At 42.4% G+C, this 15,794-nt stretch overlaps 2 protein-coding genes across 2 annotated transcripts; both read right to left on the bottom strand.

The window, feature by feature from the left end:
• Positions 1-72: 72 nt before the first annotated feature.
• On the bottom strand, positions 73-2,923 carry LOC135481367 (uncharacterized). The gene is made up of 2 exons (XM_064761192.1): positions 2,911-2,923; positions 73-1,706 (listed from the first exon to the last, which is right to left on the bottom strand). The coding sequence occupies exons 1-2, from the start codon at positions 2,921-2,923 to the stop codon at positions 73-75; spliced, it is 1,647 nt and encodes a 548-aa protein (XP_064617262.1).
• A 673-nt stretch (positions 2,924-3,596) lies between these two features.
• On the bottom strand, positions 3,597-12,597 carry LOC135481357 (ras-related protein Rab-18A-like). The gene is made up of 7 exons (XM_064761179.1): positions 12,447-12,597; positions 11,322-11,377; positions 11,091-11,152; positions 9,389-9,461; positions 8,634-8,752; positions 7,539-7,664; positions 3,597-7,189 (listed from the first exon to the last, which is right to left on the bottom strand). Exons 1-7 carry the CDS (start codon positions 12,515-12,517, stop codon positions 7,085-7,087), a joined length of 612 nt encoding a protein of 203 aa, XP_064617249.1. The 5' UTR covers positions 12,518-12,597; the 3' UTR covers positions 3,597-7,084.
• Positions 12,598-15,794: the final 3,197 nt, after the last annotated feature.

Raw genomic sequence — 15,794 nt, forward strand, 5'->3', positions numbered from 1 at the left:
CAGGAGGTTTGTCAGGTACGTGCAGAAGGGCGCTCTGCTGTGGCTTCACATGCAAGTCAGGAGGTGTGTCAGCTACATCCAGAAGGCGCTCTGCTGAGGCTTCACATGTAACTCGGGAGGTTTGTCAGCTACATCCAGAAGGGTGCACTGCTGTGGCTTCACATGTAAGTCAGGAGGTTTGTCAGGTACGTCCAGAAGGGTGCTCTGCTGTGGCTTTACATGTAAGTCAGGAGGTTTGTCAGGTACGTCCAGAAGGGCGCTCTGCTGTGGCTTCACATGTAACTCTGGAGGTTTGTCAGGTACGTCCAGAAGGGCGCTCTGCTGTGGCTTCACATGTAAGAAGGGAGGTTTGTCAGGTACGTCCAGAAGGGCGGTCTGCTGTGGCTTCACATGCAAGTCAGGAGGTTTGTCAGGTACGTCCAGAAGGGCGCTCTGCTGTGGCTTCACATGTAAGAAGGGAGGTTTGTTAGGTACGTCCAGAAGGGCGGTCTGCTGTGGCTTCACATGCAAGTCAGGAGGTTTGTCAGGTACGTTCAGAAGGGTGCTCTGCTGTGGCTTCACATGTAAGAAGGGAGGTTTGTCAGGTACGTCCAGAAGGGCGGTCTGCTGTGGCTTCACATGCAAGTCAGGAGGTTTGTCAGGTACGTTCAGAAGGGTGCTCTGCTGTGGCTTCACATGCAAGTCAGGTGGTTTGTCAGGTACGTTCAGAAGGGTGCTCTGCTGTGGCTTCACATGCAAGTCAGGAGGTTTGTCAGGTACGTTCAGAAGGGTGCTCTGCTGTGGCTTCACATGTAAGAAGGGAGGTTTGTCAGGTACGTCCAGAAGGGCGGTCTGCTGTGGCTTCACATGCAAGTCAGGAGGTTTGTCAGGTACGTTCAGAAGGGTGCTCTGCTGTGGCTTCACATGCAAGTCAGGTGGTTTGTCAGGTACGTTCAGAAGGGTGCTCTGCTGTGGCTTCACATGCAAGTCAGGTGGTTTGTCAGGTACGTTCAGAAGGGTGCTCTGCTGTGGCTTCACATGTAAGAAGGGAGGTTTGTCAGGTACGTCCAGAAGGGCGGTCTGCTGTGGCTTCACATGCAAGTCAGGAGGTTTGTCAGGTACGTTCAGAAGGGTGCTCTGCTGTGGCTTCACATGTAAGAAGGGAGGTTTGTCAGGTACGTCCAGAAGGGCGGTCTGCTGTGGCTTCACATGCAAGTCAGGAGGTTTGTCAGGTACGTTCAGAAGGGTGCTCTGCTGTGGCTTCACATGCAAGTCAGGAGGTTTGTCAGGTACGTCCAGAAGGGCGGTCTGCTGTGGCTTCACATGTAAGAAGGGAGGTTTGTCAGGTACGTCCAGAAGGGCGGTCTGCTGTGGCTTCACATGCAAGTCAGGAGGTTTGTCAGGTACATTCAGAAGGGTGCTCTGCTGTGGCTTCACATGCAAGTCAGGAGGTTTGTCAGGTACATCCAGAAGGGCGCTCTGCTGTGGCTTCACATGCAAGTTAGGAGGTTTGTCAGGTACGTCCAGAAGGGCGTTCTGCTGTGGCTTCATATGTAAGTAGGGAGGTTTGTCAGGTACGTCCAGAACGGCGCTCTGCTGTGGCTTCACATGTAAGTCAGGAGGTTTTTCAGCTACGTCCAGAAGGGCGCTCCGGGGTGGCTTCACATGCAAGTCAGGAGGTTTGTCAGTTACGTCCAGAAGGGTAGTGGTTTCCTTTATCCACTGCACTGTGTGACCATCACACACTGTATTAATGAAACATTCTGTAGCAGTGTTTAAGCATCAATCGAACTGAGAAACAAAGAGAATATCCCATGTTGCATGTTTAAATGATGCTTACTACATGAAATTTTGCGACACCAAATCCTTTATGAAGGAAACAACTGTATGAAATTTTTATGATTGGCCTCTGATTTGCCTCAAAACTCATTTATGGAGGAAAACTGTACGCAACTTAGTGACACTGGGCTCAGGAGAAGTTATTTATGGAGGAAAACTCTTGTGACACTGGGCCCAGGAAAAGTTATTTATGGAGGAAAACTCTTACGAAACTGGGCCCAGGAGAAGTTATTTATGGAGGAAAACTCTTGTGACACTGGGCCCAGGAGAAGTTATTTATGGAGGAAAACTCTTGTGACACTGGGCCCAGGAGAAGTTATTTATGGAGGAAAACTTGTGACACTGGGCCCAGGAGAAGTTATTTATGGAGGAAAACTCTTGTGCCACTGGGCCCAGGAGAAGTTATTTATAGAGGAAAACTCTTGTGACACTGGGCCCAGGAGAAGTTATTTATGGAGGAAACCTCTTGTGACACTGGGCCCAGGAGAAGTTATTTATGGAGGAAAACTCTTGTGCCACTGGGCCCAGGAGAAGTTATTTATAGAGGAAAACTCTTGTGACACTGGGCCCAGGAGAAGTTATTTATGGAGGAAACCTCTTGTGACACTGGGCCAAGGAGAAGTTATTTATGGAGGAAAACTCTTTGTGACACTGGGCTCAGACACACACACACACCTATATATATGAGCATGTGGAAGACTACAATATGACACAGTACTTTCTGACGCACAATTAAAACTCCTCATTTATTTCTCAGCACCGAATGGTAGATTCAATCATAAACAGGTGATATATTTACAGCATAAATAATCTATACATAAATGTGAGACTGTTTCATGCAGGCTGTGGGTATAGCTAGTTACGGAACAAATCACATCCAACACTCTTAAGTACTTTGTACATTGAGGCTCAAACCTGAATAGAAAAACTTGTGTAGATAATTGGGACAGAGCTGTGAGTGGTTCACCTCATGTCATTTACACTGCCCACTTGTGCACTGCTCAAGCAGCTCATTTTTAGACCTATTACAAAGAGCTAACATTGCCATAAGAACCTCTTCAGTGTTGCATGAAAACATATTTTATGTCAAACCTCTGAGACCCATTCACATAATTAAATACATGCAGCTTAAAATAAGTTCAAAATTTAAATTCAAAATTCAATTGCGGAAATGAGTCCCAAGGATAACACCACCACTATTTACTGAAGTAAAAATATTTAACGTATAATTTTGGATCCACCAGATTGGACACCTTTTTATACTATGCCACGTGCATCTATCGTGACTTGAACTTCTTGTATCATAGAATAAGACATGGTCTCCAGTTTTCAGTTCTGATTAAGAACCAAAATCCACATCATGGAGTGGGTTCGAAGTTCTGGATTATAATAGCAATGTAATCTTAAAAGGAAAGCAGTTTTGTACAGGTGTACATGTGTTACACTCCAGCATGTAGTGTGCATGAGGCACACTCCAGCATGTAGTGTACAGGAGGCACACTCCAGCATGTAGTGTGCATGAGGCACACTCCAGCATGTACACTCCAGCATGTAGTGTACAGGAGGTACACTCCAGCATGTAGTGTGCATGAGGTACACTCCAGCATGTAGTGTGCATGAGGCACACTCCAGCATGTAGTGTACAGGAGATACACTCCAGCATGTAGTGTGCATGAGGTACATTCCAGCATGTAGTGTGCATGATGCACACTCCAGCATGTAGTGTACAGGAGGCACACTCCAGCATGTAGTGTACAGGAGGCACACTCCAGCATGTACACTCCAACATGTAGTGTACAGGAGGTACACTCCAGCATGTAGTGTGCATGAGGCACACTTCAGCATGTAGTGTACAGGAGGCACACTCCAGCATGTAGTGTGCATGAGGCACACTCCAGCATGTAGTGTACAGGAGGCACACTCAAGCCTGTGTACACGAGGTGCACTCTAGCATGTCGTGTACCTCATGTACATACACTCCAGTATGTAGAGTACATGAGGCACACTCCAACATGTAGTGTACATGAGGCACACTCCAGCATATAGTGTACAAGAGGCACACTCCAGCATGTAGTGTACATGTGGCACACTCCAACATGTAGTGTACGAGGCACACTCCAGCATGTAGTGTACATGAGGCACAGCATGCAGTGTACATGTACTTAAGTTTATAGAAGATGGCAAGACGTTTAAATTATCCTCACTTGGATTTTCACAACTAAAAATCTCTAAAATGCATCGCTCTCTCAAAAATCGGCACAAAGACGTTCAAAAATAGGGCGTTCTTGCACAAAGCCCTTGTCATGTTACATGCAGTTAACTATCATGGCAAAGTTATGTCCTTACTTGTCACTATTTACTGACTGATTGATTGATTGAGTGGTTGGTGGTTGGTTGGTGTTTTACATCGCACTCAATTTTGCACTTATAGACGACAGCCAATTGTGTGGTCAAAAGAAACCGGGCGGACATGCTGAAATTCCTACATACGACCGGAGAGGAAGTCAGCATGAGCTGGACTAGAACTCTCAGCCACCACATTGGTGAGAGGCTCCGGAGTTATTGTGCTGCGCTAGTACTATACTGGTTGCTTACACGTAACATTACGCATGTAAGTGATCTCAGATTTCAATCTGTCAATCAACACAGAGGACTGGTTTTAACAATGCATCATTTTCAGTACGAAAGTAACAGGTTTTGTTGAAAAAACTAGCACATTGTGTCATAATACAAGCCGTACACAAATTAAAGCGGGATCATCACAAACATAGTCATTCAGAATACCCATTTGTGTTATCCTTTTAAACACAATGGTAACAACACAAACTGGAAATAAATACATAGGCCCTAAAATTCAGTATAAGTACCTTACGTGTAGTATGTCAAAACATTAGGACAGAAGATAACACACAAAAATAAGCTAAATACTACTGCACAAACCAGAACCAAATGTGCTTCCAAGTGCTGATCCACTTCAAGCAAATGTGACAAAAGCTACTGCACATGTACTCGTACATATCTATACATACATATCCAAGCTACACAGTAATGTTTTACATGTATATCTTATTGTATACATGTATATATATATATATATTGATATATATACCCTACCCCCCTTGAAGTCTCCACCTATATATTTGTAAACAGAGTAATCTTTATACAACATACTATTTACATTGGTTACAACTGGTGATTAATTCCTGGTCGTATAATTCCCTCTGGGTGTCTGTTCTAACGTAGGCCGAGAAGATACGTTACAGGTCACTCTGTCACCCTAAAAGGATCATGGACACAGCTGCCCTAATTCTTCAACCTTTTCCCACATCGAAGAGGACCTTTCACTACATATTTTTAGTTTGATTTTGAAAATAAAACTACAATGGCTTGTTTGGGCTTCACAAAAACGCATGATTTTTACCCATCTGCAGAGAATAATGCCTTCAAAATATGCTTCAATAAACATCTTGCAAATATGTGAAAAGGGCAAAGAATTACAGTGCATAACTTGTCTCAAGGTACATGTATGTGACGTTTGCTACTGGCCATGTGTGCAACCATGATTGGTCATGTGACTTCAGCTAGAAAAATGTTAATCTGATAATGGACCATGAAGTGAAAACTTCATACTGGCTCAAGTAAAAACCTTTACCCCTCACCAGCCCATACACGTACCTCTCTCTAAGCTTTAATTTCATACTGTCTATCTTTCCAGGCCACTTAAGCTGTGGACTTTTTTCAGATATTTACAATAGCGATCATACTTATTTGGGTTTGCCACACCTACAAAATTCTTTCAAATCAAAACTTTCATTTACTGCCGTGAGCCAACTACATCTATTTTGGGCTAGATGATTATGTAAGCAATCAACACTATACAAATGCATTAACTGATATCTGTAAAAAATAATTACATAAAACCAGTAGCTTAATTAATATGACACACTGTCTAATTTATTTACATACATGCAAATATATACTTATACTAACCACGGACCTAAATGACATAAGATGTGTAAGTTCACAATAAATACAAAGGATTGCATGAGAAGATCCCTAAAGATGTGGGCCCACCTCAACAAAACTTTGCAACTTTCCAAGTAAACGGTGCTTTAATCTGCAGACATGATCATCTACCAAAAACTTCCAGAGAAATCCGATCCACAAGTCCCAAGTTTTGTGAAAGTGGGTCCTGTAAAAGGAAAGCCTATCACATGTGAGTTGGACGCATGGGTTACTCAGTAACACTGACACAGCTTGAAGAGGTTGGAGCCCAATTTTTGTGCCTACTTTGCCACACTTTTCCACTATGCCAGTATGACAATATTTCACTTATAAACAGCAACCCCATTTCTAGCTGTACATAATGTAAGCACAGAACAAGATGTGACAAAATAGGATTGCATATCAGCTGATACATATAGGTACGTGTATTTATCTGCGGAAGTCTCCAGTTTTTGTTCTGGTCAAGTTTTGGTCTTTATTTTATGTTGTTGAAGGTTTCTTCTTTTTGTAATGATCCAAAACACTTCCCTTTCCTCAATTTTGTTGTAAAGTACATACTGTTTCGTTTACCGTTTATCATTTACAAAGACTTACTGGTTCTGTCTTATGTAGATATGTGAGTATGATGAGTCAAGTGACCTCAGCTGAACTGAACTTTCAGTTTAGTGGTCTTGAATGGTCCATGACGGTGAAAGAAAACAAAATATTAAGTCAGTAGAAAGACCACTCAAAATGTTATCCAAAATGTACCTGTCTTTTGGGTCCTCAGTATTATCAATATGACCCATAAATCCCACAACAGAACATTAGCAGAACTGTATCAGACTATAACTGAGTCAGGGTAAAGTACAGTGTAATGGTGCCTTGCGGTGTGTTGTCTTTAGTGGTCTACACGTAATCACTTCTGTTTTTGATTTCTTTCACTTCAAGACATATTTCTCTCACATCATGATGCTTGTACCTGATTCCAGCGGATGTGCAAATCATATTTCCAATGTTCAGGGGCCACTTTCACAAAGCGGTGAAGGAAGTTTTTTTGCCGTACATTTGTCGTACGATATTTTGTATGTCACTATTTACATACCGTTGTCCTATATGTGTGATATCATACAAGTATAACATCTTTGTGAAAGTGGCCCCTATTCCCGTAGCTTTTGGGAGACTCTTTGTAAAAAAACAGATCTGGGCAGATCTAGAGCAAGAGGTCAAAAGGTTGCAGGCCAAAGGTCAAACAGAGGTCACCTAAGGTTAGGGAATCTCCTCAAATGAAGCAGTATCCTGAACAGGATTGGTTGGCAGATCGTCCTGCGTTTCCTAAAGTCATGCCCTGTCTGTCTGTCTCCCACAAGCCTGGTGTCTGTATAATCTGGAATGAAAAGTCACCACTTGTCACTGGAATACACGATATCTGAATTGTAAGTATGTTACTGTAAGATAATACAAATTTAGTCTCATCATATTCAGTATATACTTATTCAGCTGACAGCTGATATTTTTACTTACATCACAAGAGACAGCATTATGAAGGGAGGAAACCAAGCAGAGGCCAGTGAAACTCTTGACCATCCGCAGCTTGCTGACAGGCCTTACCACGTATTTACTTATTGATTAGGATCCTAAGAAAACTGCAATTATTTGACCACTGTCACAAAACATATCTCATTCTTCATAATTTGACTCTCAACAAAATGTCAGGTTTGTAAGTTTTTACCCACCTTTTCTACAAGTTCTTCAAACGCACACTGAACACCTTCCCTTGTCTTAGCACTGGCCTCAATGAACAACATGTGGTGTTTTCTGGCAAACTTCAGACCGTCTTCCTTGGTTACTTCCCTTTTATCCTGTGATACACATAACAAAAGCACTGCTCACCTGTCTAACACTTCTCACCTGTCTAACACTTATCAACTTTCTAACAAGAGTGAGTACACGTATCCCTCCTATTAATGACGTAACATCAGTCTAAATAGCTCCTTCACTCAGGTTTCATGAAGTGTAACTGTTTACAGGTGTCACCAGCTTTCCGACGAATGCGCCCACTAAGGACCAATGTAACAACATGAATTCCATGTATCAATCAAAGGGGGTCTTCAGCAACCTGCGGATGGTCGTGGGTTTCCCCCCGGGCTCTGCCCGGTTTCCACCCACCATAATGCTGGCCGCCATCGTATAAGTGAAATATTCTTGAGTGCGGTTTAAAACACCAATCAAATAAATAAATAAATGAATCAAAGGGAGAGAAGCTCAACAAAGATTCTTGATGTTTACTTCTAGACCACTTAGAGTACACAGGGCATACATTTAACATACATGTAACTTATACAAAATTACCACAAACATTGCTTCTATTAAATTTAGAACCAAAAAGAACACCTTTGCATCTGACCTTTAAACTTGAGGATGAGACTGGAAATGGGGGCAATTCCTAAAAGCCAGTCTTGATTCTAATCAAAACGAAATGCTTACTACTTTTGGGTCACAAGAAGGAGTTAATACTGGACAGGGCTGAATTAAGTTCCCTTTGGACAACTGTATCACTACTGGAACACTGGGGACATAAATTACGCATTACACTGAAGTATACTATCTCAGCATAAATCAAAATTGGTATCGACCCCAGTGCTGTATCTGACGGTTTGCCTGCACAACAGCACAAAGCCTGGTTCAACGGTTGACCACAAAACTACCTGAGCAGGCACTATGACTAAAACACTTCATTCATCCAAGGCCTTAGTACATGCTTCATGTACCTGCACCTGTGTTCACCTGTAACAAATTCTCCCAGTGGGATTCAGCATGAACCAGCCTACCTTGTCAATTTTATTTCCCACCAACATTTTAATGATGTCATGTTTTGTTGAGAAGGTTTCCAGCTCATTCAACCACGCATCAAGTTTCTGGAAGGACTGTTTACTGCTGACATCATACACTGTAAAAAATAACGCCATCCTCGTTTACGATACTACCACTGACACTTTACAGTTCCACTTCATATCATTGCATAATTACATTTACTCTAATTTCATATATTCATATACCCTAATTCCTCAACCTTTTCACATAAGAAAGAACAACTTTCAGTGCAGTTTTTGCACATTTTATTTTAATTTTGGAGACAAAACTACATCGACTGAATTGGCCAATTTCAAAGCAACACAAATAGTATAGTTTTATCAGTCAACAAACAGTCAAAATGCCTTCAGAATATGCTTGAATAAACACCTTGCAAACATGCGAAAGGGTTGAAAAATTACAATTAGTAATTATTTCCTAAAATTTATTATTGCACTGAACATTACAGTATTTCAGTTGGAGGATCCCAGCTGACTGGCAAATACATCTCTACCTCATTACCACACTGCTTTGAGGGGACAGGATAACTAGGTTTCTGACCGTAAAGAATTCACCAAATTGGAAAGTTTTCTAGGTTGAACGTATGCGTATCATCATTTCTCTGCTTTTTTTTTCAAACTTGTTTAAGTACAAGTACACCTATGATACCTGGCAAATTTTGTCAATTTCAATGAGCATCAAGAGTTTCTGACATGTACATTCTGTAACTCACCCAAAATAACACCCTGTGCTCCTCTGTAGTAGCTAGGTGTGAGGGTTCTGAACCGCTCCTGACCAGCTGTGTCCTGCAAGCAAACAGTTCCATACATACACCTTGTTTTTCTGCTATTTTATCAGTATTTAATTTTGGAAAAAGTTTCAGAATTAGAGCAGAGCCTAGCGGAAGCTCATGATCCTCTGAAGGCTGCTGCAAGAGGTTCCCATGTGTGAGAAAGTTTCATAATCTTCACTGTGTAAAAACAAATCACACTGCATTACTTCCCCTGCCTGCTACTGTGAAGTACTTAATTTTCGTGTGGAACTAATTTTCGCAGATTTCGTGGTCAATAATTTACCATGAAATATAACTCCAGTGATAGAAATAATCAATACTGAATTATATACTACAGGTAGTAGTAATAATGAAGTGAAATCTTTGCCTTGGTGTGAGGAGTGGCATTAAGAAAGCCCGGCGGGCCAGCTAAATTTTTTTAACACCAGGGAAGGGAAATTATGGTTTAAATATATACAAACTCTGGTGCTAAGGTTTGGTGGGTATAAAACAAAGTGGGAGTTTATTTGTCTTTAGTTTGATCAATGTTCACTATGGCCGTAAAGTGAAAGAAAAGTAGATACCAGCACGTGCTGACTTCTAATGAAGTCATATCCTGAGGATTAGCGACACCACAGGAAACAAAGGGGGATTAAAGCCACCCATGATGATACCTACTTCACATGCTTGAATAACTTCAGCCATATTATATTTTGGAAAATTTTAAGATTTTAAGATCTGTTTTTCAGTATTTTCTTAAAAACCCGAAAATTAATTCCCTCGAACATATTTTTGGAGAAAATCTGCGAAAATAAATTCCAGCGAATAATAAGTACTTTACAGCATGTATTGAAAAAATATACTTTCATGACTCTTGTAATGAAGTCAAGGGCACAAAAGAATGAATGAATAATTATGACTTAACACTACTTTGGTAATATTGTGGCTAGGAACAAAGAATGAGTGAGTGCTTTGGGGTTAATGTCATACTTAAAAACTTTTTAGTCCACCACTCTCTGTGTCAACCAGTTGTCGCATTATCCTCTTTGATCTACCGCTCCCCGAAGCAGATGCTCTACCAACTAAGTGAGTTAGTGCTTGGGGTTTAACGTCGTACTCAACAAGTTTTCAGTCATATGACGACGAAGGAATCCTTAGGGTTTATGTAATGTGCCTCCTTGTAGCAGGACGGATTTCCACCGCTCTTTTATATAGTGCTGCTTGACTAAGACGATTTACTCAAGGCAAGTAAGCCGCCCCGCCCGAGCCATTATACTGATACGGGTCAATCAGTCGTTGCACTATCCCCTTCATGCTGAACGCCAAGCGAGGAAGTTACAACTTCCTCTTTTAAAGTCTTAGGTGTGACTCGATCAAAGATTGATCCTGGATCTACCGGTCCTGAAGCGGACCTCTACCAACTGAGATATCACAGCAGATAGGAACAAAGGAAATTTAACTTTTTTGTCAGAAATTGTCACAATACGTGACATTATTACAAAAAAAAATGATAATAAAAATTGTTCTGCAGCCCACACTAATTTTCAAATATCTTCTGAGGGAAACCAAGTATCAATGGCCCAATGTTATGAAAATTCATAACCCACCCCCTCCAAGAGAAAAAACAAAAAACAAACAACCCAGCCATTGTTACAAAACTTACCCATATAGCTAACTTTGCTCTGTTTCCATCCACGGTCAGTGTTTTCACTTTAAAATCCACACCTGTAACAAAATAGCAATAAACACTGCGAATTTCAGGTCTTTCATGTGAAATTTGCAAACTGCATCAATCATTTCACCTCTTAAAAAGAGATGTATAAAGAATGGAGGACTTTACATGTACTCTTCATGTGAAAACGAATATGCTGTTTTACGTGCACTAGTAACATACCTATTGTGGCTGCTTGGTCAGGATCAAAAGTATCATCTGTGAACCTCAGTAAAAGGCTACAAACAGAAACACATCAACAATCGGGTTTATTTTATTGATTTATTGATTGGTATTTAACCTTTTCGCATACTGTGATATGAAAGAATTAATTTCAGTGTAATTTATTCACTTTTTTCATTTGACTTTGGAGACAAAACTACACTGGTTGGAATAGCCAAATTAATTTCAAGGCTTCACAAAAAGAATACACAGGATAATCCCTTCAGAATATGGCTGCACAAGCACCATGCAAATATGTGAAAAGGTTAAAGAATTACCGTGATCAGAATATTTCCCAACCACCATAAATTTAGTGGAAGAGTAAAAATAAAATGGCTGAGGCATCAATCTCCATGAGCTGCCATTTTCCCAGTCGACCCAAAGCGAAGTGGTTTCAAGCCAATGTTTTGAAGCAGTGAAATCTTCAACATGTTCCTGGCACACACTGCCAATGTCACCTGCACCATGGTAAGGAGCATTTACTTGCAGTACCAGTCCAGAAAATTAAATGGAAATGAACATGGAGAGATGTAGTTTGCGACCAGGTATGTGTCCCAGGTTTGGCAGTTTCAAAATTATGATTATGGATTTCGGCATGACTTCAGGAAGATGAATAAAACACTTGTGTGCTAAAATGACTACTATTCACTTTTCATCAGCTATGTTGCTACTTACTGAATTGTGGATGTGTAAAAAGAATTCAAGTTCCTCGCCAAAATGTAAACATATGATAACAAAAGAAATTTGTTTATTTATTTATTTGATTGGTGCTTTACGCCGTACTCAAAAACATTTCACTTATACGACGGCCAGCATTATGATGGGAGGAAAACGGGAAACAAAAGAAATAAATATTTCTCAGAAAGTATTAAGTGTTGAGCTTATGAGTATATCAAAAGAAACTAAATACTCCCTTCCCTGCATACGTATGAAACATGAGCTTTTAATACAATTACTGTGGATGACATGTATCAAAAATGCCAAAAACTACGGGCCACTGACAGTGCCACAGTCATGTTGTTGTTGGGCAGATGTAATGGAAATACATGGCTTTTTCACTTGACATTGTTAGCATTCCGTACTGACCTTGATTTACCCACTCCACTTTCTCCAATAATTAAAATTTTTAGAGTTGTCAAAACCTCTGACTCATCCATGCTGAAATATTTCGCTGAAACAACGGACAGGAACTTTTTCTTTATCCAAATTTTGTCATCATCCAGCCACTTATCGAAATGATGAGTCGCAGTTGCCAGTGATATGTGAACGACGTCATCAATTTGTGCGAGGTGCCTATCCCTAATTCAAATGAAACGGGAGACTTGATTGGTCAATTTCAGAAGCTCTTCGGCAGACATTTGCAAATGTTCTGTAAAGGCGGGTGCTGCAAAAGACGTGAATTTGACCAGTGCGTATTTCAATGCACAGTTGTACTAGCACAGTCTGTGTGTAGATTTCACTTTGTATAGCAAGAACTGCGATGAGTATGTTTTTAAGCTGTCTTTGTGGATTTGTATGTTAAAAGCAATAACAAGTTTTTATTCATCAGTTTTCGTTTAGTTTTTGCAGGTGTTTCTGTTTGTCTTTGATTTTCTGACAGTTTATTTTTTTCTTATCTGTATTGTATTAGTCAATTGTTTCCCATACTACGTCGGATTTCCGTTTTGTCCAAAGTTATCCACAGTCGGATTACGCGCCTATTGTCAGAACAACAAAAACTTAGAAAATGTTCTTGTTTTATCATGTTTATCATTTAGGGCCTATGAACTTTCTAGATGATTACTAACATATTCCAGCCCTAGCCCTGATGGGCTGTCTCTTCATCCTGAAGGATAACGGCCCAGATGCCAACAATGGTACCTGTCATATAACTGTACCTGCATTACACGCTGTCTGTCACACATCAGTAATGAGCAGGTAAAAAGTGTCGGTTCTTTTTATTCTCATCTTGACCAGATCTGCTCTCTTACGATCGCTGGTAAATCTGACAGAGCCAAAAACTACATGGCCATTGTTGCTAGGCACCTATCACAACTGCCATGTTGATCTCGCAAGTTCTTGATAACTCACTTTACCTGGTGAGAAAATCATTTGGCTGCTCTCGAGTAAAGACGTAAAGAGCCGATGTTGACTGAAGTCAACCACAACAAACCCATGGATGGACCCTAGAGCCACGGAATGATTTTCTCGCGTGGTTATCGAGAACTTGGAAGATCAACATGGCGATTGTGTTAGGTGCCTAGCAACAATGGCTTTTGTAGATTTTGGCTCAGTTGGATTTACCAGTGATCGGAAGATGGGTCATCTGGCTGAGATGAGAATTTCGGTCAACTACTAATTTTTATCCACCCCAATATTGATGTGTGATGGACAGCATGTAAAGCAGGTACGGTTATATGACAGGTACATGTTCACTGTAGCATTGTTGTCATCAGGGCTGTTATCCTTTAGGATGAAAAGGCGGCCGATCAGATCTAATCCACTCAAAGTGGGACAGCCATGAGAATACGCATCATATGGTAGATAACTAAAAGTATGTGGACCTTCATGCGCATCTATTAACATTACAAACTTCAGTGTAGCAGCAGGGAGGGCGAATGTACCAGCCAGTGGGGGAGGCGTGGGGCACGTGAGCGCCCCCCACCATGCTGTCCTTGGCCGGACCCCCCCTGGCGCGCTCCCCGGGGGGGCAAGAGCGCCCCCACCATGCTCTCCTTGGCCGGACCCCCCCTGGCGCTCGCCCGGCCTACATGCACAATTACCCCAATTATTTGTGTACGCGAAACGCGCCCGGCCTACATGCACAATTACCCCAATTATTTGTGTACGCGAAACATTGCTTCCCGCGGGCCGGGCACGTACCAGGGCCCCCATGTTTTCGTATTAGAGAGATGCTGTAGATTAGGTATACTTAGGATTCAGATTATCGTAGCTCTGCAGCTCGGCCACTACCTGTTTAAACTCTACATCTGAAATAAGGCCATCTGACATTGCTGCGGACACCTGCGCGTGAATACTGTTTAGCTTGGCGTCAGCCAACAGCCGGATGTCGTTGTGTTTCTTAGCCTTCGCGCGGAGCCGCTTATTAATTAATTTTCCAGCTGCGCTAATGACGCCACACGCCAGCGCCGTTGCCTCCATTGCCAGCACCACGGGGGCGGCAAATACAGTAGACAGCAGCCCGACGCCAGCCACCCCCAAACCGAAAGAGGCCGCGAGCATTGCTGAATCCAAAGCCTCGGAGGCGCCAACTGCGCGCTGGTATTTTTTGTACAAGGCTCGCCTGAGGTCCCGCTCAGATTCCAACCGTTTCTGTATATCCGATATATACCGCAAACGGTGGGCGTGGCCCGTCTGCTCCATATGAGGTGCGGTTGGGGTAACATCTGTTGCGGAGCCAGAAGTGTTTGCCTCATCGTCCGCGATGGTTGGATACAGACCCATTATAAACCGAATTGTTGTTATGGCAAAGCATAAATTATGGCAAAGCATAAATTATATCTAAATCGTCCTCAAACGTGCTGACCCGAAGGCGGCGAAGCCGAACGCCGGACTCCAGATACAGAGTCCCTACGTCCATGCGGTCGGCTATCGTAACCTTTACATTATCGAGAGAGCTGTTAGCGATCGCTTTCTGCTGCGGTTGCGTTTTTACCATTATTCGGAGCTCCTTTCCATCGTGTTCGGACGGCCATCTGATTTTCAGCCCTGGGAGCAGAAATGTAGCGAGATCAGAGGCCACCCCTAGTTTTAGGTCCATGATAATGATGGACCCCTGGTTTATTTCTAACGCGGCTCGGAAATCTGTATTCGCGTTCAGGCGTACGTCGTTCTTCGCAGCGGCCAGTGTGAAGTGCCCTGCTGTTTCTAGAGCAACAAGACAGGTGTCGCTCGGCGTATACGACACGAATGTGAGCCCGGTGTTGAAAACCTTCTTGACCTCGGATTTAGTGGTTTGGACGGACATCGGCGTCACGAGCACATCGATAAGCCAATCGGGCTCGCGGGATCTGGCAAGGACAAATCGGTCATCACGGCGGACTAAGGAGAGTTTTTGATGCTCTATCGCCTCTGAAGGTGGCCTGCGCCCACCGATTGCAGCCGAGACGTCTTGAAGGGAATCAAACGTAGCGACAGCTTCTTGCCGCCCCACGTTAATCTTTTTTCGGCTGTAGAAGCCATTTTCGAACTGAAGGGCGTAAATCTTACCAGGTTGCCCGGGGAGCTCAAAATCCGTCGTGTCAGACAGGTCAGATAGTGACAGACATGTAGAACTGGGACCGGTCGAGTCAACCATTATTATGTCGTGATTTCTAGGGCCGCGCTTAGGTAACTGGTATCGAGACGCTTGCCGCTTATATCTAAAAGCGAGACCGTCAGCTTTGTCACGTATTCTCTACGCAAATTTTTGAACTGGGGGTTAGGGAAGGAAGC

This window comes from Liolophura sinensis, unplaced genomic scaffold, assembly GCF_032854445.1.
Source record: "Liolophura sinensis isolate JHLJ2023 unplaced genomic scaffold, CUHK_Ljap_v2 scaffold_25, whole genome shotgun sequence".
NCBI classification, from domain to species: Eukaryota; Metazoa; Mollusca; class Polyplacophora; order Chitonida; family Chitonidae; genus Liolophura; species Liolophura sinensis.